We start from the raw sequence: 25,410 nt of genomic DNA, 5'->3' as shown, positions 1-25,410 counted from the left end.
TGTTAAACCATCATGAATATAACTTGTCTGGCACACTGTAACTTTAAACCACAGTTTGTCTCCTAATTTTGGTGATAAATTCCTCAAGGGCAGTGTACACTTGTTTGCCCCTTCCTTCCAGTTTCGAGCGCTCTGTCTACCTATGTTTATTCTCGTAGGCACTTTCTTTTGCCCTGTAGTTTATGGAAGTTGTATCACAAGTACCCTACAGCACAGACACAAGAGGACATGGAGAAGTATATGCCCAGGACTTTATGAAGTGGCCCTTTGTTAGTTATGAGTGAGTACTATAAACAGCTAAAAGGGAAGTGAGGACTCTGGGCTTCTCTCAGTGGCTAGCTCAGGATACAGGAGGTCTCTGTTTTGGTGAATGACTGGGTTCCTTGAGGACTTGTCAATAGAGCCTAGCATTTTATCTGATGGTGACTTTAACTATTCTAAAAAGTTGATTAGGACTTTCAAATGATGGTAAGATTCTTATTCATAGTTGTTTCCCCCATTAGTTGATTTTTTTTTATTTGAGAGTTTTATCAAATAATTTATTTACCATGTTAAAACCTCTTGCAGGTGTCTAATTTTTCATCATTAGAATTTTTTGTCTGAATATTTTTTGTTTTATTAGTATTTCTTAAGATACACAGTGCTGCATTCCTTTGATTATATGTACTAGCAAATAATTATGAAGATAGCATGTTGTGGCTAGATTATTGTCTCAAAATAAGTTTATTTGTGCCATATATTTCTTCTCTACTATCTCTCATGCTGTACTCACCAGTGAGATTTAGGTCCACTCAGGCTGGGAAAGACATTTGATGCCAGCACTGATGACCTGAATTCAGTCCTTGAGACCCACATGGTAGAAGGCAAGATATGACTCTTACTAGTTGTCCCCTAAACTGCACATGTGCGCACATGTGTGCCCCCCCCTCTCTCACACACACACACAATTTTAAAATGTAATTCAAAGGTAAACTTAAAAGGAGCGACTTCAGGTCAGAGGTAAGACCAACTTTTCTGCTCCAAGTAACCTGCCTGGTGTACTCAGGACACACAAAGGCAAAATTCCTCTGGGACCAGACACTTCCAGTTTCTAGCTGGCACTCAGACCTCCCTGATCCCGGCCCATAGCTCGCTGCTCCCAAGCCCTGTGGGAGAGAGAGCAGATCGCCGAGAAGGGTGGACAATCCTGAGACTTCAGAGCAGGAGAGACCGCCACTTCTGGCCACACTTTCCCACATCCATGGCCCAAGAGGAAACTGTATAGTGCCTCTGGGCGAGGGAAGATTATAACAGTCAAGGTGCAGGAACCCTGCATTCCAGACTGTGCCCGGATCTGAAAGGACCCTGTCAAACAGCTCCCTGAAACTTATCTCGTGGGAGGGAGAGCTAGACCCTTCAAAGGGGCAGACACTCCTGGGAAACCAAAGGAGACTACTCTCTGCCCACATTTCTGACTCTAGAGGAAAGCACCTAGTGCCATCTGAGCCTCCTGGGCACAGGGACCTAGGAGAAGTAGGGGCAGGCCCTTCTGGTTCCCTCACACAGGACAGTTGAAAGCCAGTGGACAGGAATGACTAGACGTTTGAGAGCAGAACACTCTGTTCCTATAACTGGTTGAAAGAAAAGAGGAAAACAGGTCTACAGCACTCCTGACACACAGGCCTATAGGAAGGTCAAGGCACTATCAGAAATAGCAAAACAGGTACCGCCAGAGACAACCTGATGGTAAGAGGCAAGGGCAGGAACCCAAGCAACAGAAACCAAGACTACATGGCATCATCAGAGCCCAATTCTCCCACCAAGGCAAACACTGAATATCCAAACACACCAGAAAAGCAAGATCTAGATTTAAAATCACATTTGATCATAATGATGGAGGACTTCAAGAAAAACATAAAGAACTCCCTTAGAGAAATGCAGGAAAACATAAGTAAAAAGTAGAAGCCTTTAAAGAGGAAACACAAAAATCCCTGAAAGAATTCCAGGAAAACACAAACAGGTGAAGGAATTGAAAATGGAAATAGAAACAATAAAGAAAGCACAAAGGGAGACAATACTGGATGTAGAAAACCAAAGGAAGAGACAGGGAGTCGTAGATACAAGCATCACCAACAGAATACAAGAGATGGAAGAGAGAATCTCAGGGGCAGAAGATTTCATAGAAATCATCGACACAACAGTCAAAGATAATGTAAAATGGAAAAAGCTACTGGCCCAAAACATACAGGAAATCCAGGACTCAATGAGAAGATCAAACCTAAGGATAATAGGTATAGAAGAGAATGAAGACTCCCAACTCAAAGGACCAGTAAATATCTTCAACAAAATCATAGAAGAAAACTTCCCTAACCTAAAGAAAGAGATGGCCATAAACATAAAAGAAGCCTACAGAACCCCAAATAGATTGGACCAGAAAAGAAACTCCTCCCGTCACATAATAGTCAAAACGCCAAATGCACAAAAGAAAGAAAGAATATTAAAAGCAGTAAGGGGAAAAGGTCAAGTAACATATAAAGGCAGACCTATCAGAATTACACTAGGCTTCTCAGCAGAGACTATGAAAGCCAGAAGATCCTGGACAGATGTCATACAGACACTAAGAGAAAACAAATGTTAGCCCAGGTTACTGTATCCAGCAAAACTCTCAATTAAAATAGATGGAGAAACCAAGATATTCCATGACAAATCCAAATTTGAACAATATCTTTCTACAAATCCAGCCCTACAAAGGATAATAGATGGGAAAGCTCAACAGAAGGAGACAAGCTACACCCTAGGAAAAGCAAGAAACTAATCGTTTTGCAACAAAACAAAGAGAAGAAAAGTACACAAACATATTCTCACCTCCAAAGACGAAGATATCAGGAAGCAACAATCACTATTCCTTAATATCTTTCAACATCAATGGACTTAATTCCCAATAAAAAGACACAGATTAACAAACTGGATACGCAATGACTACCCAACATTTTGCTGCCTACAGGAAACACACCTCAGAGACAGAGACAGACACTACCTCAGAGTGAAAGGCTGGAAAACAACTTTCCAAGCAAATGGTCGGAAGAAGCAAGCTGGAGTAGCCATTCTAATATCAAATAAAATCAATTTTCAACTAAAATTCATCAAAAAAGATAAGGAAGGACACTTCATATTCATCAAAGGAAAAATCCACCAAGATGAACTCTCAATCCCAAATATCTATGCCCCAAATACAAGGGCACCTACATACGTAAAAGAAACCTTACTAAAGCTCAAAACACACATTGCACCTCACACAATAATAGTGGGAGATTTCAACACCCCACTCTCATCAATGGACAGATCATGGAAACAGAAATTAAACAGAGACACAGACAGACAAAGAGAAGTCATGAACCAAATGGGCTTAACAGATATTTATAGAACATTCTATCCTAAAGCAAAATGATATACCTTCTTCTCAGCTCCTCATGGTACTTTCTCCAAAATTGATCATATAATAGGGCACAAAACAGGCTTCAACAGATACCGAAACATAGAAATAATCCCATGCGTCCTATCAGAGCACCACGGGCTAATGCTGGTCTTCAATAACAATAAGGGAAGAATGCCAACATATACATGAAAGTTGAACAATGCTCTACTCCATGATAATGTCTTCAAGGAAGAAATAAAGAAATTAAAGACTTTTTAGAATTTAATGAAAATGAAGGTACAACATACCCAAACTTACGGTACACAAAGAAAGCTGTACTAAGAGGAAAACTCATAGCTCTGAGTGCCTGCAGAAAGACACGGGACAGAGCTGTAGCGTCCACCTCGTCCAGCAAGGAAGACACAACACCGTGGGATCCTTGTCAACAGCCTTTATTGCAGGACACCTTCATTGCTGATACGGGGACCTCAAGCAGCAAAAGCGCTCGCCTTATATACACAACAGTATGCTAATAATCCTTCAGGGATTGGCAGGGCACAAGTCACCCCACTATCACCCCACTGTCATCCCACTATCACCCCACTACTTGTCCTCCAGGGATTGGCGGAGAATGAATCACCTCACTAGCATGGTACCGCCCCTCATTAGCATATTACTGGCCAACTGACACCAGGTGCAAAACCTGCGCATGCACAGTACCGTTGTTCACCACTGGAGGGCGCCCTACAGAGAGCAAATATTAGAAGCTTGACAGCACACCTAAAAGCTCTAGAACAAAAAGAAGCAAATGTAACCAGGAGGAGTAGAAGGCAGGAAATAATCAAACTCAGAGCTGAAATCAACCAAGTAGAAACAAAAAGGAGAATACAAAGAATCACAAAACCAAAAGCTGGTTCTTTGAGAAAATCAACAAGATAGATAAACCCTTAGCCAGACTATCCAGAGGACAAAGAGAGTGTGTCCAAATTAACAAAATCAGAAGTGAAAAGGGAGACATAACAACAGAATCAGAGGAAATTCAAAAAAATCATCAGATCCTACTACAAAAGCCTATATTCAATAAAACTTGAAAGTGTGGAAGAAATGGATAATTTCCTAGACTGATACCAGGTACCGAAGTCAAATCAGGAACAGATAAACCAGTTAAACAACCCCATAACTCCTAAGGAAATAGAAGCAGTCATTAAAGGTCTCCCAACCAAAAAGAGCCCAGGTCCAGACAGGTTTAGTGCAGAATTCTATCAGACCTTCATAGAAGACCTCATACCAATATTATCCAAACTATTCCACAAAATTGAAACAGACAGAACACTACCCAATTCCTTCTATGAAGCCACAATTACTCTTATACCTAAACCTCACAAAGACCCAACAAAGAAAGAGAACTTCAGACCAATTTCCCTTATGAATATCGACGCAAAAATACTCAATAAAATTCTGGCAAACCGAATCCAAGAGCACATCAAAACAATCATCCATCATGATCAAGTAGGCTTCATTTCAGGTATGCAGGGATGGTTTAATATACAGAAAACCATCAATGTAATCCACTGTATAAACAAACTGAAAGATAAAAACTACATGATCATTTCTTTAGATGCTGAGAAAGCATTTGACAAAATTCAACACCCCTTCACGATAAAAGTCCTAGAAAGAACAGGAATTCAAGGCCCGTACCTAAACATAGTAAAAGCCATATACAGCAAACCAGTTGCTAACATTAAACTAAATGGAGAGAAACTTGAAGCAATCCCACTAAAATCAGGGACCAGACAAGGCTGCCCACTCTCTCCCTACTTATTCAATATAGTTCTTGAAGTTCTAGCCAGAGCAATCAGACAACAAAAGGAGGTCAAGGGGATACAGATCAGAAAAGAAGTCAAAATATCACTATTTGCAGATGATATGATAGTATATTTAAGTGATCCCAAAATTTCCACCAGAGAACTACTAAACCTGATAAACACCTTTAGCAAAGTGGCTGGGAATAAATTAAGGGAAATAAATCAGTACCCTTCCTCTACACAAAAGAGAAACAAGCTGAGAAATAAATTAGGGAGATGACACCCTTCATAATAGTCCAAAATAATATAAAATACCTCGGTGTGACTTTACCCAAGCAAGTAAAAGATTTGTACAATAAGAACTTCAAGCCTTTGAAGAAAGAAATTGAAGAAGATCTCAGAAGATAGAAAGGTCACCCATGTTCATGGATTGACAGGATTAATGTAGTAAAAATGGCCATTTTACCAAAAGCTATCTACAGATTCAATGCAATCCCCATCAAAATTTCAATCCAATTCTTCAGAGAGTTAGATAGAACAATTTGCAAATTCATCTGGAATAACAGAAAGCCCAGGATACCTAAAACTATCCTCAACAATCAAAGGACTTCTGGGAGAATCACTGTCTCTGAAGTCAAGCAGTATTACAGAGCAATAGTGATAAAAACTGTATGGTATTGGTACAGAGCCAGGCAGATAGACCAGTGGAATAGAAGTGAAGACCCAGAAATGAACCCACACACCTATGGTCACTTGATTTTTGACTAAGGAGCCAAAACCATCCAATGGAAAAAAGCTAGCATTTTTAGCAAATGGTGCTGGTTCAACTGGAGAAGATTGCAAATCAATCCTTTCTTATCACCCTGTACAAAGCTTAAGTCCAAGTGGATCAAGGACCTCCACATCAAACCAGATACACTCCAACTAATAGAAGAAAAAATGGGGAAGCATCTCGAACACTTGGTCACTGGAGAAAATTTCCTGAACAAAACACCAATGGCTTATGTTCTAAGATCAAGAATTGACAAGTGGGATCTCATAAAACTGCAAAGCTTCTGTAAGGCAAAGGACACTGTTGTTAATACAAAACGGCAACCAATAGATTGGGAAAAGATCTTTACCAATCCTACAACAGATAGAGGCCTTATATCCAAAATATACAAAGAACTCACGAAGTTAGACTACAGGGAGACAAATAACCCTATTAAAAATGGGGTTCAGGGCTAAACAAAGAATTCACAGCTGAGGAATTTCGAATTTCTGATAAGCACCTAAAGAAATATTCAACATCTTTAGTCATACAGGAAATGCAAATCAAAACAACCCTGAGATTCTACCTCACAGCATTCAGAATGGCTAAGATCAAAAACTTCAGCAACTGCAGATGCTGGCGAGGATGTGGAGAAAGAGGAACACTCCTCCATTGTTGGCAGTATTCTAGACTGGTATATCCATTCTGGAAATCAGTCTGGAGGTTCCTCAGAAAATTGGACATTACACTACCTGAGGACCCATCTATACCTCTTCTGGGCATATACCCAATGGATGCTCCAACATAAAATAAAGACACATACATGCTCCACTATGTTCATAGCAGACTTATTTATAATAACCAGAAGCTGGAAAGAATCTAGATGCCTTTCCACAGAGGAATTGATACAGAAAATGTGGTACATCTCCACAATGGAATACTATTCAGCTATCAAAAACAATGACTTTATGGAATTCATAGGCAAATGGAGGGAACTGGAAAATATCATCCTTAGTGAGGTAACCCAATCACAGAAAAACACACATGTTATGCACTCATTGGGAAGTGCAAGGATGTGGAGAAAGAGGATCACTCCTCCATTGTTGGCAGGATTCTAGACTGGTATATCCATTCTGGAAATCAGTCTGGAGGTTCCCACATGCTCGAATTACCCAAGATGCACAGACCACATGAAACTCAAGAAGGATGACTAAAATACGGATGCTTCACTCCTTCTTTAAAAGGCGAACAAGAATACCCTTGGCAGGGAATAGGGAGGCAAAGTTTAGAACAGACTCTGAAGGAAAGCCCATTCAGAGCCTGCCCCACATGTGGCCCATTCATATACAGCCACCAAACTAGATAAGATGGATGAAGCAAAGAGGTACAGACTGACAGGAACTGGATGTAGATCTGTTCTGGAGACACAGCCGGAATACAGCAAATACATAGGCGAGTCCCAGCAACAAACCACAAAACTGAGAACGGGACCCCCGTTGAAATAATCAGAGAAAGGACCAAAATAGCTGAAGGGGCTTGAGACCCCATATGAACAACAATGCCAACCAACCAGAGCTCCCAGAGACTAAGCCACTACCCAAAGACTATACATGGACTGACCCTGGACTCCAACCTCATAGGTAGCAGTGAATAGCCTAGTAAGAGCACCAGAGGAAGGGGAAGCCCTTGGTCCTGCCAAGGCTGTACCTTCAGTGAAAGGGATTATTTGGGGGAGGTTGGTAATGGGGGGGACGATTGGGAAGGGAACACCCACATAGAAGGCTCGGGGGAGGGCTTAGGGGGAAATCGGGAAAGGGAATAACATTTAAAATGTAAATAAGAAATACCCGTTTTAATAAAGATGGTAGAAAAAAAGTAAACTTAAAATGTTTTCCTTCTGCTTATCAAAAAGTACGAGATATAAAATAATAGAGAACTTCCTCATTTTTTTTAGATCAGGGAAGTAGAAAGAAACAAGACTAAACCAAAGCAGTGTTTAGGCTGTATTTCTCTGTCCAGGTTGGAAGTTAGCAAACAAGTGAAGACTCAGTGGAGTAGAGAGTAAGAAGGAAGCTCCCCTTTGACCATCGGGTTAAGATTAGTTAAATTCTTTAACAGTGCTAATCATTAGCCATCTTTAAATACTTGAAATACTTTTGCCACCTAATGCCTACTTTTAACAATTATATCTTTAAGATCATCTAATGCTATAATAAGATTATATTTTGCGTGTGAGCTTAGAGTGTTTTGAAATAAGTGAGCTTAAAACATTTTTCCTAAAGCAAATAGAATAGTATTTTTTAATCAATGTATTAGTTTTTAGTAAAATAATCATTATTGTAGTCTATTATCCTGGTTAGCAGTTGTGGGTGTTTTAATATTGTTGGTTGTAAACCAGAAAAATCTTATTTTATACCATTTAACTCTATCTTTCAGCATCCTTTCATCAAGAATGCGAAGCCCGTGTCGATATTGAGAGAGCTGATCACGGAAGGCATGGAAATCAAGGCCAAGCGGCATGAGGAGCAGCAGCGAGAGCTGGAGGACGAGGAGGAAAACTCGGTTTGTGATTAGCCTCAGTAGGCTGATATTTTAAAACATCTGGGTCGTTTTTAATTGATTTTATTTTGTTTCTTAAAATCTTTTGATAGCAGTTGCTAATTTGATGTACAAGTGAGGTTCAAATATTTCTTTTGCTCTCCTTTCTGATGAGAATCAGTGATTAGTGGAAACGTGGAGTTGATTCAGCAGCACTTTATAGGAGCTTCGTACCTTCAGTTTTTGTTACATTTTCATGGTACTTTGACTGGGGCTGGGTGGTTCCTTGCCATGTCTTTCTTTCCTTTATGTTTGTTTGGATTCACTAACTGTACGTTCTGGCTGGCATGGAATATATAGTGGTGTCTGAGAGCAGCACCGAATGCCCTCCTGCATTTCTATGCAGAAAGAACTACTAGAGTAATAAATCCTACTGTAAAGGACTTTGGGCTTGACTGCCCTGGGCCAGCATTTTCTTGCTTCTTATGACTTTTCTTCTGGAAAGCGTCAGTTCTGAATGTGTTAAAGGCCATTTCAGGAAACTGTGCTCACCTGCGCTCTACCTCTAAATATTTTTGCTAACTTTCATTTTCTATCTTGCTGTTGTCTCTTGCCCCGTGTTTCCTCATTTTTGTATGAGTTCTGTCCTTATCCATGTCTTTACAGTTTAGAGGTATTCCAGAGAAAGGCAAGTATAAATCCATGTGTTGCTTTTTTAACTCCAACGATAGGAAGAGAAAAACCAATGATCCAATCAGCATGGCCAAATTAACTGAAGCAATCTTTTTTATTCATGTGCATGCACAGGCTCCCTCCCACTAAGGTCATCATTGGATGTGAGGAAGATAAGACTTTTATAGCTCAGAGTAGGCAGTTTCCAAATGGGGGGATTTGATAGCAAAATAGATGGGACTACAGGAGCGGAGCATAAGCGTGAGAAGTTAGTCCCTGAAGAAAAGACATTGTAGCAAGGTAGACAACACAAGTGACCCCCTCCAGGTCATTATAAGTGGTCATAGAAACAAAGACATGATTGACTGCCATTCCTGGAACAGGCAGTGCAGAACCATTTTAGTTAAGGTTCCAGGCATAGTTCAATCCTTGAAAAATAGAGGTTTGAGCATAAACAGGAATGAATAGTTTGTCTTACTGCAGATGCCTTTTAAGCCTAAGATGGGCAGACTGGTTCTTCAGCTCCCGACATTTTAATGGATTTGCCTGCCAGTTGTTTATTTATTTATAGCTATTTCAAATTTTAAATAGTAAACAAAATATGACGATACTTAATAGCTCTTTATAAATAAGTCTATAGAAAACTTCATTTATTTCAATGGTTACAACTTTTTTGGGGTGACTTTTGTGGAAGCCGTCTGTTCAACCAGAGGCCACACTGGCCAGCAGAACTCCAGGTAGGCTTCCTGCCCATGGACTATCCCTATAGTGCCTACCCAACCCACTCCCAGTTGCTCCACTCCTCCTTGTCACCATATCCCAGCACCCAGTTCTGGTACAGGACCCCCAGGTAGGCAGAAACTTTTGGCTCAGGCAGAGGCCACTCCATCCAGAAGACCAGAGAGGAAGCAGAAACAAAAGGGGGAAAAACCCATCTAACAAAGACAAACTGGGAGTCAGCACCTAGCCCCACAATCGCCACCACCCCCCACCCCCAATGCCCAGATGGACACTCCAACACAGCAGAAACACGAGAAAATGACCTTACAACCAACTTTATGAAGATGATGGAGGTCCTTACAGAAAAAATGAATACATCTCTTTAAGAAACCAAACAAAAGGGGCGGCACAGGTCTTCCTGGTTGCTGCCGCTGCAGAGAGCCCCTGGGCAGCACCCCACGAGCGAACTTGAGCCTCGGGATCACAGGTAAGACCAAATTTTCTGCTGCAAGAAAGCTGCCTGGTGAGCTTGGGACACACGGAAACAGAATTTCTCTAGAACCGGGCACGTTCTGTGTTTACCGGAAGTCCCACACCCGCGGATCCCGGCCCGCAGCAGCTCTCTGCTCCCAGACCCGGTGAGAGAGAGACCCAACCGCCTGGTCAGGTGGGCACTCCTGAGGCTGCAGAGCGGAAGAGACCACCAACACTGCTCACCCCTGCCCACATCCCTGGCCCAAGAGGAAACTGTATAAGGCCTCTGGGCTCCCGTGGGGGAGGGCCCAGGAGCGGCAGGACCCCAGCCAGAGACACCGCCGGACCCTGAAGGAAACAGACCGGATAAACAGTTCTCTGCACCCAAATCCCGTGGGAGGGAGAGCTAAACCTTCAGGGAGGCAGACAGGCCTGGGAAACCAGAAGAGACTGCTCCCTGCACACACATCTCGGACGCCAGAGGAAAAAGCCAAAGACCATCTGGAACCCTGGTGCACTGAAGCTCCCGGAAGGGGCGGCACAGGTCTTCCTGGTTGCTGCCTCTGCAGAGAGCCCCTGGACAGCACCCCACGAGCAAACCTGAGCCTCGGGACCACAGGTAAGACCAAATTTTCTGCTGCAAGAAAGCTGCCTGGTGAACTCAAGACACAGGCCCACAGGAACAGCTGAAGACCTGTAGAGAGGAAAAACTACACGCCCGAAAGCAGAACACTCTGTCCCCATAACTGACTGAAAGAGAGGAAAACAGGTCTACAGCACTCCTGACACACAGGCTTATAGGACAGTCTAGCCACTGTCAGAAATAGCAGAACAAAGTAACACTAGAGATAATCTGATGGCGAGAGGCAAGCGCAGGAACCCAAGCAACAGAAACCAAGACTACATGCCATCATCGGAGCCCAATTCTCCCACCAAAACAAACATGGAATATCCAAACACACCAGAAAAGCAAGATCTAGTTTCAAAATCATATTTGATCATGATGCTGGAGGACTTCAGGAAAGACCTGAACACACTTAGGGAAGCACAGGAAAACATTAATAAACAAGTAAAAGCCTACAGAGAGGAATCGCAAAAATCCCTGAAAGAATTCCAGGAAAACACAATCAAACAGTTGAAGGAATTAAAAATGGAAATAGAAGCAATCAAGAAAGAACACATGGAAACAACCCTGGATATAGAAAACCAAAAGAAGAGACAAGGAGCTGTAGATACAAGCTTCACCAACAGAATACAAGAGATGGAAGAGAGAATCTCAGGAGCAGAAGATTCCATAGAAATCATTGACTCAACTGTCAAAGATAATGTAAAGCGGAAAAAGCTACTGGTCCAAAACATACAGGAAATCCAGGACTCAATGAGAAGATCAAACCTAAGGATAATAGGTATAGAAGAGAGTGAAGACTCCCAGCTCAAAGGACCAGTAAATATCTTCAACAAAATCATAGAAGAAAACTTCCCTAACCTAAAAAAAGAGATACCCATAGACATACAGGAAGCCTACAGAACTCCAAATAGATTGGACCAGAAAAGAAACACCTCCCGTCACATAATTGTCAAAACACCAAACGCACAAAATAAAGAAAGAATATTAAAAGCAGTAAGGGAAAAAGGTCAAGTAACATATAAAGGGAGACCTATCAGAATCACACCAGACTTCTCGCCAGAAACTATGAAGGCCAGAAGATCCTGGACTGATGTTATACAGACCCTAAGAGAACACAAATGCCAGCCCAGATTACTGTATCCAGCAAAACTCTCAATTAACATCGATGGAGAAACCAAGATATTCCATGACAAAACCAAATTTACACAATATCTTTCTACAAATCCAGCACTACAAAGGATAATAAATGGTAAAGCCCAACATAAGGAGGCAAGCTATACCCTAGAAGAAGCAAGAAACTAATCGTCTTGGCAACAAAACAAAGAGAATGAAAGCACACAAACATAACCTCACATCAAATATGAATATAACGGGAAGCAATAATCACTATTCCTTAATATCTCTCAATATCAATGGCCTCAACTCCCCAATAAAAAGACATAGATTAACAAACTGGATACGCAACGAGGACCCTGCATTCTGCTGCCTACAGGAAACACACCTCAGAGACAAAGACAGACACTATCTCAGAGTGAAAGGCTGGAAAACAACTTTCCAAGCAAATGGTCAGAAGAAGCAAGCTGGAGTAGCCATTCTAATATCAAATAAAATCAATTTCCAACTAAAAGTCATCAAAAAAGATAAGGAAGGACACTTCATATTCATCAAAGGAAAAATCAACCAAGATGAACTCTCAATCCTAAATATCTATGCCCCAAATACAAGGGCACCTACATATGTAAAAGAAACCTTACTAAAGCTCAAAACACACATTGCACCTCACACAATAATAGTGGGAGATTTCAACACCCCACTCTCATCAATGGACAGATCATGGAAACAGAAATTAAACAGTGATGTAGACAGACTAAGAGAAGTCATGAGCCAAATGGACTTAACGGATATTTATAGAACATTCTATCCTAAAGCAAAAGGATATACCTTCTTCTCAGCTGCTCCTCATGGTACTTTCTCCAAAATTGACCATATAATTGGTCAAAAAACGGGCCTCAACAGGTACAGAAAGATAGAAATAATCCCATGCGTGCTATCGGACCACCACGGCCTAAAACTGGTCTTCAATAACAATAAGGGAAGAATGCCCACATATACGTGGAAATTGAACAATGCTCTACTCAATGATAACCTGGTCAAGGAAGAAATAAAGAAAGAAATTAAAAACTTTTTAGAATTTAATGAAAATGAAGATACAACATACTCAAACTTATGGGACACAATGAAAGCTGTGCTAAGAGGAAAACTCATAGCGCTGAGTGCCTGCAGAAAGAAACAGGAAAGAGCATATGTCAGCAGCTTGACAGCACACCTAAAAGCTCTAGAACAAAAAGAAGCAAATACACCCAGGAGGAGTAGAAGGCAGGAAATAATCAAACTCAGAGCTGAAATCAACCAAGTAGAAACAAAAAGGACCATAGAAAGAATCAACAGAACCAAAAGTTGGTTCTTTGAGAAAATCAACAAAATAGATAAACCCTTAGCCAGACTAACGAGAGGACACAGAGAGTGTGTCCAAATTAACAAAATCAGAAATGAAAAGGGAGACATAACTACAGATTCGGAGGAAATTCAAAAAATCATCAGATCTTACTATAAAAACCTATATTCAACAAAATTTGAAAATCTTCAGGAAATGGACAATTTCCTAGACAGATACCAGGTATCGAAGTTAAATCAGGAACAGATAAACCAGTTAAACAACCCCATAACTCCTAAGGAAATAGAAGCAGTCATTAAAGGTCTCCCAACCAAAAAGAGCCCAGGTCCAGACGGGTTTAGTGCAGAATTCTATCAAACCTTCATAGAAGACCTCATACCAATATTATCCAAACTATTCCACAAAATTGAAACAGATGGAGCCCTACCGAATTCCTTCTATGAAGCCACAATTACTCTTATACCTAAACCACACAAAGACACAACAAAGAAAGAGAACTTCAGACCAATTTCCCTTATGAATATCGACGCAAAAATACTCAATAAAATTCTGGCAAACCGAATTCAAGAGCACATCAAAACAATCATCCACCATGATCAAGTAGGCTTCATCCCAGGCATGCAGGGATGGTTTAATATACGGAAAACCATCAACGTGATCCATTATATAAACAAACTGAAAGAACAGAACCACATGATCATTTCATTAGATGCTGAGAAAGCATTTGACAAAATTCAACACCCCTTCATGATAAAAGTCCTGGAAAGAATAGGAATTCAAGGCCCATACCTAAACATAGTAAAAGCCATATACAGCAAACCAGTTGCTAACATTAAACTAAATGGAGAGAAACTTGAAGCAATCCCACTAAAATCAGGTACTAGACAAGGCTGCCCACTCTCTCCCTACTTATTCAATATAGTTCTTGAAGTTCTAGCCAGAGCAATCAGACAACAAAAGGAGATCAAAGGGATACAGATCGGAAAAGAAGAGGTTAAAATATCACTATTTGCAGATGACATGATAGTATATTTAAGTGATCCCAAAAGTTCCACCAGAGAACTACTAAAGCTGATAAACAACTTCAGCAAAGTGGCTGGGTATAAAATTAACTCAAATAAATCAGTTGCCTTCCTCTATACAAAAGAGAAACAAGCCGAGAAAGAAATTAGGGAAACGACACCCTTCATAATAGACCCAAATAATATAAAGTACCCTGGTGTGACTTTAACCAAGCAAGTAAAAGATCTGTACAATAAGAACTTCAAGACACTGAGGAAAGAAATTGAAGAAGACCTCAGAAGATGGAAAGATCTCCCATGCTCATGGATTGGCAGGATTAATATGGTAAAAATGGCCATTTTACCAAAAGCAATCTACAGATTCAATGCAATCCCCATCAAAATACCAATCCAATTCTTCAAAGAGTTAGACAGAACAATTTGCAAATTCATCTGGAATAACAAAAAACCCAGGATAGCTAAAGCTATCCTCAACAATAAAAGGACTTCAGGGGGAATCACTATCCCTGAACTCAAGCAGTATTACAGAGCAATAGTGATAAAAACTGCATGGTATTGGTACAGAGACAGACAGATAGACCAATGGAATAGAATTGAAGACCCAGAAATGAACCCACACACCTATGGTCACTTGATTTTTGACAAAGGAGCCAAAACCATCCAATGGAAAAAAGATAGCATTTTCAGCAAATGGTGCTGGTTCAACTGGAGGGCAACATGTAGAAGAATGCAGATCGATCCATCCTTATCACCCTGTACAAAGCTTAAGTCCAAGTGGATCAAGGACCTCCACATCAAACCAGACACACTCAAACTAATAGAAGAAAAACTAGGGAAGCATCTGGAACACATGGGCACTGGAAAAAATTTCCTGAACAAAACACCAATGGCTTATGCTCTAAGATCAAGAATCGACAAATGGGATCTCATAAAACTGCAAAGCTTCTGTAAGGCAAAGGACACTGTGGTTAGGACAAAACGGCAACCAACAGATTGGGAAAAGATCTTTACCAATCCTACAACAGATAGAGGCCTTATATCCAAAATATACAAAGAACTCAAGAAGTTAGACCGCAGGGAAACAAATAACCCTATTAAAAAATGGGGTTCAGAGCTAAACAAAGAATTCACAGCTGAGGAATGCCGAATGGCTGAGAAACACCTAAAGAAATGTTCAACATCTTTAGTCATAAGGGAAATGCAAATCAAAACAACCCTGAGATTTCACCTCACACCAGTGCGATTGGCTAAGATCAAAAACTCAGGTGACAGCAGATGCTGGCGAGGATGTGGAGAAAGAGGAACACTCCTCCATTGCTGGTGGGATTGCAGACTGGTAAAACCATTCTGGAAATCAGTCTGGAGGTTCCTCAGAAAATTGGACATTGAACTGCCTGAGGATCCAGCTATACCTCTCTTGGGCATATACCCAAAAGATGCCTCAACATATAAAAGAGACACGTGCTCCACTATGTTCATCGCAGCCTTATTTATAATAGCCAGAAAATGGAAAGAACCCAGATGTCCTTCAACAGAGGAATGGATACAGAAAATGTGGTACATCTACACAATGGAATATTACTCAGCTATCAAAAACAACGAGTTTATGAAATTCGTAGGCAAATGGTTGGAACTGGAAAATATCATCCTGAGTGAGCTAACCCAATCACAGAAAGACATACATGGTATGCACTCATTGATAAGTGGCTATTAGCCCAAATGCTTGAATTACCCTAGATCCCTAGAACAAACGAAACTCAAGACGGATGATCAAAATGTGAATGCTTCACTCCTTCTTTAAATGAGGAAAAAGAATACCCTTGGCAGGGAAGGGAGAGGCAAAGATTAAAACAGAGACTGAAGGAACACCCATTCAGAGCCTGCCCCACATGTGGCCCATACATATACAGCCACCCAATTAGACAAGATGGATGAAGCAAAGAAGTGCAGACCGACAGGAGCCGGATGTAGATCGCTCCTGAGAGACACAGCCAGAATACAGCAAATATAGAGGCGAATGCCAGCAGCAAACCACTGAACTGAGAATAGGTCCCCTATTGAAGGAATCAGAGAAAGAACTGGAAGAGCTTGAAGGGGCTCGAGACCCCAAAAGTACAACAATGCCAAGCAACCAGAGCTTCCAGGGACTAAGCCACTACCTAAAGACTATACATGGACTGACCCTGGACTCTGACCCCATAGGTAGCAATGAATATCCTAGTAAGAGCACCAGTGGAAGGGGAAGCCCTGGGTCCTGCTAAGACTGAACCCCCAGTGAACTAGTCTATGGGGGGAGGGCGGCAATGGGGGGAGGGTTGGGAGGGGAACACCCATAAGGAAGGGGAGGGGGGAGGGGGATGTTTGCCCGGAAACCGGGAAAGGGAATAACACCCGAAATGTATATAAGAAATACTCAAGTAAATAAAAAAAAAAAAAAAAAAAGAAACCAAAGAAAAGATAAACAACAAATTGTAGGAAGTGAATAAATCCCTTAAGGAAAGCCAAGAAAAATAAGCAGTTGAGGAAAATTAATAAAACTGGTCAAGGCCTGAAAATGGAAATAGAAACAATAAACAAAACACAAACTGAGGGGATTCTGTAAATGGAACATCTAGTAAGTGAACAGGAACAGCAGACTCAAGCATCACTAACAATACAGGAGACAGAAGAGAAAACTCTCAGGCATTGAAGGTACAACAGAAGAAGTGCATACATCAGTGAAGGAAAATACTATGACTGTGACAACTCTTATAGGAGTAACATTTAATTGTTGCTGGTTTATTTAATCCATTATCATCGTGGCGGTGGGAAGTAGGGCGACCTGCAGGCAGATGTGGCACTGAAGAAGCAACTGAGAGGTCTACATCTGGCTCAGCAGGCAACAGACCTCAAAGCCCATCTCCTAGTTATACATCCTTCACTAAATCCATACCTACTCCAGGAGGCCACACCTCCTATTATTGTCACTCCCTATGGGACTCTGGGGACTGCTTTTATTCAAAACACCACCCAAAAAAGGTTAACTATAGCCATGAAAACACAGACAGTAAGTAATCTTACACCAGCAAATCCAAGAGATGGACACACATCACTACCACCACTACCATCAGCAACAGAAAATAACAGGAATTAAAATTCATTGGTCCTGGATAACTCTCAATATCAATGGCCTTGTTTGCCAATAAAGAGACTAACAATGCATGTGAAATAGGGATCTATCCTCTGCAGACAAGAAACACTCTTCAGCATCAAAGATACATATTACTTCAGAGTAAAGGGTTAGAAAAAAGATTTTCCAAGCAACTGGATCTGAGAAAAAAGCTGGTGTGGCCATTCTAATATCTAATAAATTAGACTTAAAATTAACATTAATCAAAAGAGACAGAGAAAGACACTTGATAAGTATCAAAGGAAAAATCCACCAAGGTAATCTTCAGTTCTTAATATCTTTGCCCCAAACTCAAGGGCACCCATACTGACCTTCACACATTGATAGTGGGAAACGTTAATACTCCACTTTCACCAGTGGACAGGTCATTCAGACAAAAGCCAAACAAATTACTGGAGCTAAAAGATGTTATGAACCAAATGACCCACCTACAACCTAGTTCCTGAAATAATGACTCAGATTATTTATGTATGAATGCCTAGCTTGTTCCCTTCCTAGCTCATAACTTCATTAACTTGTTTATTTTAGTCTATGAGTGTCACATGTCTAGTTACCTCTTTTCAGTTTCATGTGCCTTTCTCCTCAGAGTTTGGGTCAGTCTCTTCCTGCAACTGGATCTATCCCAGAATTCCTCTCTCCCAGCCAGAACTCCTACCTTCTGTTTCCTGCCGCAGCTTTTATTGACAAGTGATGGTTCCATATAGTACACAAGAGACTCTCTCTACATCTTATGGAACATCTCTAAAATTAACCACATGCTTGATCATAAAATAAAACTCAACAAATAAAGTTGGAATAACCCCCGATATTGTATCAGATCACTACAGATTAAAGGCAGATTCCAACAAAAACAGAAACAACTGAAAGTCTACAAATTCATGGGCACTAAATAATCTACTTTTACTGAAGAACTACTGGGTCAAGGCAGAAAGAAAGAAAGAAAGAAAGAAAGAAAGAAAGAAAGAAAGAAAGAAAGAAAGAAAGAAAGAAAGAAAGAAAGAAAGAAAGAAAGAAAGAAAGAAAGAAAGAAATTAAAGACTTCTTAGAATTCAGTGAAAATGAATGCACAGCATCCCCAAACTTATGGTACACAATGAAAGCAGTGCTAAGAGGAAACTTCATAGCACTAAGTGCCTTCATAAAGAAATTGGAGAGATCTCATACTAGCAACTTTGTAGCACACCTGGGGCTCTAGAACAAAAATAAGGAAGCTCACTCAAGAGGAGTAGATGGCAGAAAGTAATCCATTGAGGGCTTAGATCAATAAACTAGAAACAAAGAATACAAAGAATCAATGGAACAAAAAGCAGGTTCTTTGAGAAAATCAGCAAGATAGACAATCCTTGTCCAAACTAACTAAAAGACAGAAAGGATAAACAGATTAACAAGATGAGGCACATAGCCATAGGTAGAGTGGAAATCCAAAGCATCGTTGGATCATACTTTAAATACCTGTACTCCATAAAATAGGACAAACTTTAAAAAAATGAATAATTTTTCTGATAGATACTACTTACCAAAGTTAAATCGAGTTCAGATAAACAATTTAAATAGATGTATAACCCCTAAGGAAATAGAATTAGTCTATTTTTCTCCCTCCCTACCCCCCCAAACAAAACCCTCAGGGCCAGATGGTTTTAGTACAGAATTCTACCAGACTTTTAAAGAAGAGCTAATGCCAGTAGTCCTCAAGTCATCCCACAATAGAAACACAAAAGGAGCATTGCTAGATTTATTTAATGACACCACTGTCTTCCTGATACCCAAAGCATGCAAAGATTCAACAGAGACTAGCATATCAATTTACCACAAGAACATAGATGCCAAAATACACAATAAAGTACACATACACAGAATCCAAGAACACATCAAAAAGATTGTCTTCTATGATTAAATAGGTTTCATTCCAGAGATTGAGAGATTCAGAGATGATTCAAAATTGAAAATCTACTTGGAACAGTTAATAGTTTCTACTCTTTTGTTATAACTAATACAAGTCTTAAATTATTCATATCTTGTCTTGAAAGGGTCAGTTTCCTTTCAAATATTCCCATCTGTGTCACACTTTTCTTTTATTCATATACCTTGACTTTGACCTTGTTTCTAACTAAATAGTATCTTGGCTTATATTAAGAGATTTTCCCCTTTCCTTGACCTAGCAATGTTATAACTTTTCATGTATTAACTATTAATGAAGGGCAACATGCATAGATTGCTTTACTCTGACCTAAATCCAATCAATTTCAGTATGGCAGAAAAACTCAGTTCACCCTGTAACACCACATTGTTAGCATGTTCTACAATTTATTTCTGATAAAACATGTTCTACAATTTATTTCTGAGTTGAAGTGGAAAATGGCAAAAGATAACAATGTGTAATTGTTTATTTTTTTTAAATGTAATAACACTTATGTGATGAATCTAAAAGTAAATGCTCAGAGTCATTTGTAAGTTTAATAGAAATTATTTAGCCATCAATACCTCATAATCCATACTCTAGTAGATAGCTAGTAGCAATGGTGAATTTTCCTTAATATTATTTGAGGGAAGAGGAAAATAATCATTATTTACACTATTCTATATACAATAATAGAGTAACCACAGCCTTGTTTATATTAGATATTAAAATTTTCAAGTATATAGTAGTCAATATGCTAGATCATGGTCTAAATTAATTTTAATTTTAAAAATTTTAACTGAAATATAATTACATCATTTTTCCTTTCCCATTCCTCCCTCAATTTCAATCTCTTCCCACATGCTCTCTTTCCAACCCCTCCCATGTTCATTCTCTAATGCCCTCCCTAATTCATGTTTTTTCCTTTTATTATTATTGTAATATATACAGGGACACATAAATATATAAATAAAATCTGCTGAGTCCAAAAAAAAAATTGAAAATCAGTGTTACCTACCATACAGTAACAGTAACCATAAAAAACCAATCTACCAAACCACACTAGTGCAGCTCTCTTGGGCCACATGGCATCTGTCAGGTATTTTTATCTCAACTGCTAAGCTCCAATCTTCATCCCACTCTGCTGCCAGCTACTCTCTGAGCCCAGCTGCAGCCACTCTCTTGTAACTCTCTTGTGGATTCTGTTCACATTCCCAGCATTCACCCCTGTGGTTATAGTCACAACTCCCAGTACCCCATTAAAATCAAAACTCAGTAAGCTTGTACTTTAGCAATCAGATTTCTATCAGTAAGTCCTCACCCCACAAAATGTCCACACAATAAATTTACAACCAATTAATATTAATGTAAACTGCTCACCTAGATAAGACAAATTGTCCTGTAGAAATATTCATAACTACCTGTGGCCCTTTAAGGCCACACAGATCTGGGTCATCCTTCTCCTGCGTCTTGGTTCTTCCTTTTATCCTCTCCTCCCTTCAAAACTCTGTGCCTGCCTTACTTTCTCACTGCCCAATCACAGGGCTTTCCTTGTCTTGTGCCAGCCCTCATCTGCATAAAGACAACGACCCACACCACAGAAACAAACTGAAGAAAACACAAACACATGATCATTCATTTGACTTTGAAAGCTTTTGACAAAATCCAACAGCCCTTTGCGATAAAAGGCTTGGAGAGTTCGGGGATGCAAGGGACATACATAACCATAATGGCAGTTTACAGGAGGTGGATAGCCCACATCAAATTTAATGGAGAGAAACTCAAACAATTCCACTAGCATCGGGAACAAGAGAAGACTAACCACTCTCCATAGCTAGTCAATATTGTACTTAAATTTCTGAAGGAGATCAAAGGAATAAAATCTGAAAGAAAGTAAATGTATATTTATTGTGCTATTTGCAGATGATATATTAGTATGCATAAGTGACCCCAAAAGTTCTCCCAGAGAGCTCCTACAGATGATAAACAGCTTTAGTGAAGAGAGTGGATACAAGATCAACTCAAACAAAAAAGTATCCCTTCTACATATAAATGGCAAACGGGTTTAGAAAGAACACCCTTCACAACAGCCACAGGCAGTAAAAAATATCTCAGGATCTCTGACCACGCAAGTGAAAGGCCTACTCAACAAGAACTTCAAGTCTTTGAAGGAAGATATCAGAAGATGGAATCTCCTATGCTCATGGATATTATTATTATTATTATTATTAGTAGTAGTAGTAGTAGTAGTAGTAGTAGTAGTAGTAGTAGTAATAGTAATAGTAGTATTACCATAATAAAAATGGCAATTTTACCATTGGCAGTTTTAAGCTATCTACAGATTCGGCACAATCCCCATCAATATTTCAACACAATTCTTTACACACCTTGAAAGGACATTACTCAATCTTATATGGAAAACAAAAGCCCAGGATAGCTTAAAGAATCTTGCATAGCAAAAGAACTTCCAGAGGTGTCCCTGTCCTTGATTTCAGGTTGTAATACGGAGCTATAGTAATAAAAACTACATGTTATTAGCATTTAAAAAGATGGGTTGATCAATGGAGTAGAATCAAACTGAAGACCCAGATGTAAATCTACAAACCTATGGACATTGATTTTTGATAAAGAAGCCAGAAATATACAGTGGAAAACAGAAAGCATCTTCTATAAATGGTGCGGATCTAATTGGATGTCAGCAGGTTAGAAGAATGTAAATAGTCCATATCTACCACCCTGCACAAAGCTCGAGTCCAAGCGGATCACAGACCTCATCCTAATACCAGATACAGTTAACTTCATAGAAGAGAAAGCAGTGAATAGCCTTGAGAGCGTTGGCATAGGAGAAACTTCTCTAACAGAAAACTAATAGCACAGTTGCTAAGATTGGCAATTGATAAATTGAACCTAATGAAAATGAAAAGTAAAGGAGTGTAAGGTTTAAAAAAAAACCTTCATCACTGAGAGAAAATGGAGCCTACAGAATGGGAAAAGATCTTTATCAACTCTACATCTGATAGAGGACAAATACCCAAAATATGTAAAGAACTTAAGAAATCAAATATTCAGTTAAAAATGGAGTGCAGATCTAAATAGAGAATTCTCAACAGACTCAGAAACACTTAAAGAAATATTCAACATTCTTAGTCATTAGAAAAATGCAAGTCAAAACTACTTTAAGACTTTTGTCTTATTCGTGTCAGAATGACCACAATCAAAAACACAAGTGACAGCTCATGCTGGCAAGGACGTGGTACACAGAGAACACTCCTCCATTGCCAGTGGGAGTGCAGACGTGTACCCACTATGGAAATCAATATGGCAGTTTCTCAGAAAATTGGAAATTGATCTGACTATACCACTTCTGGGTACATACCTAAAGGATGCTCCATCCTAACACAAGGACACTTGCTCAATTCAGCTTTATTCATAATGGCCAGAAACTAGAAACAACCCAGATGTCCCTCAAGTGAAGAATGGATAAAGAAAATGCGGTACATTTACACTATGGAGTATTACTCAGCTGTTAAAAATTAATGACATCATGACATGTGTTTGCAAGTGGATGCAACTAGAAAAAAATCGTGAGTGAGGTAACCCAGGCCTAGAAAGACCAACATGGGGTTGGGGATTTGGCTCAGCGGTAGAGCGCTTGCCTAGCATGCGCAAGGCCCTGGGTTCGGTCCCCAGCTCTGAAAAAAAGAATAAAAAAAGAAAGACCAACATGATATGTGCACACTTTTACATAGATGTTAGCTGTTAAGTAAAAGATAATCATGTTACATTGACAGAAAGGCTAAGTAACCAGGAGGGCTCAAGTGGGCACCACATGGATCTCCTTGGGAAGAGGAAATAAAGTAGATTTTGCTGGTGGACAGTGGTGAGTGAGGATGGGAACAGTGGGGATCAGGTGGGAAGTGAGCAAGAAGGAGAGAAGAATATTGGCAGAGAAGACAGGAATTACGAGGCATTTGGTGAGTGATGTGGAACCCTAGTACAGCGGAATCTCCCTCGAACCTATGAGAGTGACCATAGCAAAGACTTCTAGTAATAGAGGATATGGAGCCTGAACCAGCCAACTTCTATAAACTAGCAAAGGTTCCTAGCAGTTGGACTGGGACATCAGCCCAGCCACAAAACCTTGACCTACAATCTGTCCTGCCTGCAAAACATGCTGGGGAATGGTGGTTCAGAACTTGTTTGTGTGGTCAACCAATGACTGGTCCAACTTGTGGCCTGCCCCAAGAAAGGGAGCTCACATCTGACACTGCCTGAATGGCCAGGAACCAGAGGCTAGACAGTCCAGATACCTAGGCTAGAACCCAAACATGACTGACAAAAGTTAAGTAAGGAAGTAAGGAAGTAGTACAGTCAATGAATGGTTCCTTGTAACTTTATTTTTTTAATTTCATTTTAATGAAGGTTCTTAAACATTTTAACTTCCCTTTTAGCCCATCACCCCCAAGAGGTAGTGGGAAAGAAAGGATATGGGGGAAGTGAACCCATTTAGAAGGGTTCTTTGGAGCAACTCCCATCTGTGTTGTCTGGAAATTGGAAGTTCAGCGCTTCAGCTAAACATTCCTTCATGACTCTGCATTAGTCTTTGACCTGTGTCCACTTCAGGAAAACACTCCATCATGTGTTTGCCCCAGCAAAACATCATCCAACACAACTGACTGTCCAAAGAACCCTTAAGTTTCCACTTCAGTTCCTAGTGATGTTTTGCTATACTAGCCCAGTTGTCATTTGAGAGGCTTCATCTAGCAGTTGGTGGGAACAGATGCAGACAGCTCCATGCAAACACTGGGCAGAGCTTGGGGGATCCTGTGGAAGAGAGGGAGGAAGGATTATCAGAGCCAGAGTGGTTGAGGACACCACAAGAACATGGCCCAACAGAATCAACTAACCAGGGTTTAGGAGTTTACAGAGATTGAATCAACAGTCAGGGAACGTGCATGGGTCTGATCTAGGTCCTCTGCATATATGTTACAGTTGTATAGTGTGTTGTTCTTGTGGAACTCCTAACAATGGGTGTAGGGTGTCTCTGACTCTGCCTGCTCTTGGGAACCTTTCCCTTGATATGAGAGTTTGTCTGTAATCTTACTATAACTTGATATGCCAAGTTTGGTTGATATCCCTGCTCTTGTTTTTGAATGAAAATGGAGTGGATTTGGGGAAGAGTGCTGGGGGAGGGGACTGGGAGGAGTCAAGGGAGAGAAAACTGTGGTAGGGAAGTAATGAGAGAAGAATAAATTAAAAACAACAACAAACAAAAAACGTTTTGAGTGCCCATGAGTTAGTAACATTTTCCTTTATTCTGCCAGGTTATAAATTTAAGTTATCCAAGAAAAGAGGGTAAACCTTCCATAGCATTAGAGAAACAGTTAAACAAACAAACGTGGTAGAAAGCAAGTAAGACAATTTATATACCAAGATTTTAGTGATGACAGTAGAGCCATGATACTGTCTTTGAATGAGTGGCAGTTCTCTTACAAAATAGCTTGTGTGTTGCGGAGTAGTGATGTCTTAGCCTGTCCCCAAGTCTGCTCTCCCATAAAACAGCTGCAGGCTAATACCCATGCCAATGGTAATGTGATTAACTTAACATCTGTGCTTGTGGAGTCAAGGTGGTGGTTTTGCAGCTCTTATGTGAGTCAAGCTTACCTGTTTCCTTTGGCTCCTGACAGTTCTTCTTTTGGATTTGTTACTATTTGGGGGATTCATTTGGCTGAGACTTACTGAGGCAAGGTGTCAAGGATTGGCTTTAGGATATGGCGGAAAGGTTGGTTAGACATTTTGTGTCCCATCTGTTTTCACTGGTAACTTTCCTCATGACCCCTCCTTTTATTTAAAAGATGAAAGGCTTTTCCATCCTAGGGCAGACC

At 40.2% G+C, this 25,410-nt stretch overlaps 1 protein-coding gene across 11 annotated transcripts in view; it reads left to right on the top strand.

The window, feature by feature from the left end:
* Positions 1-25,410, top strand: part of Stk3 (serine/threonine kinase 3) — a 270,202-nt gene that overhangs the window by 149,356 nt on the left and 95,436 nt on the right. For all 11 annotated transcript variants that reach the window (XM_087558952.1, XM_087558957.1, XM_087558954.1 and 8 more), the window contains one exon: positions 8,387-8,512. In XM_087558952.1, coding sequence (XP_087415078.1) covers positions 8,387-8,512 — 126 coding nt within the window. The remainder of the gene's footprint in view (positions 1-8,386; positions 8,513-25,410) is intronic.

Source organism: Rattus norvegicus, chromosome 7 (assembly GCF_021556685.1).
Source record: "Rattus norvegicus strain SHRSP/BbbUtx chromosome 7, alternate assembly SHRSP_T2T, whole genome shotgun sequence".
NCBI classification, from domain to species: Eukaryota; Metazoa; Chordata; class Mammalia; order Rodentia; family Muridae; genus Rattus; species Rattus norvegicus.
This window is presented reverse-complemented; position numbering and strand designations above follow the sequence as displayed.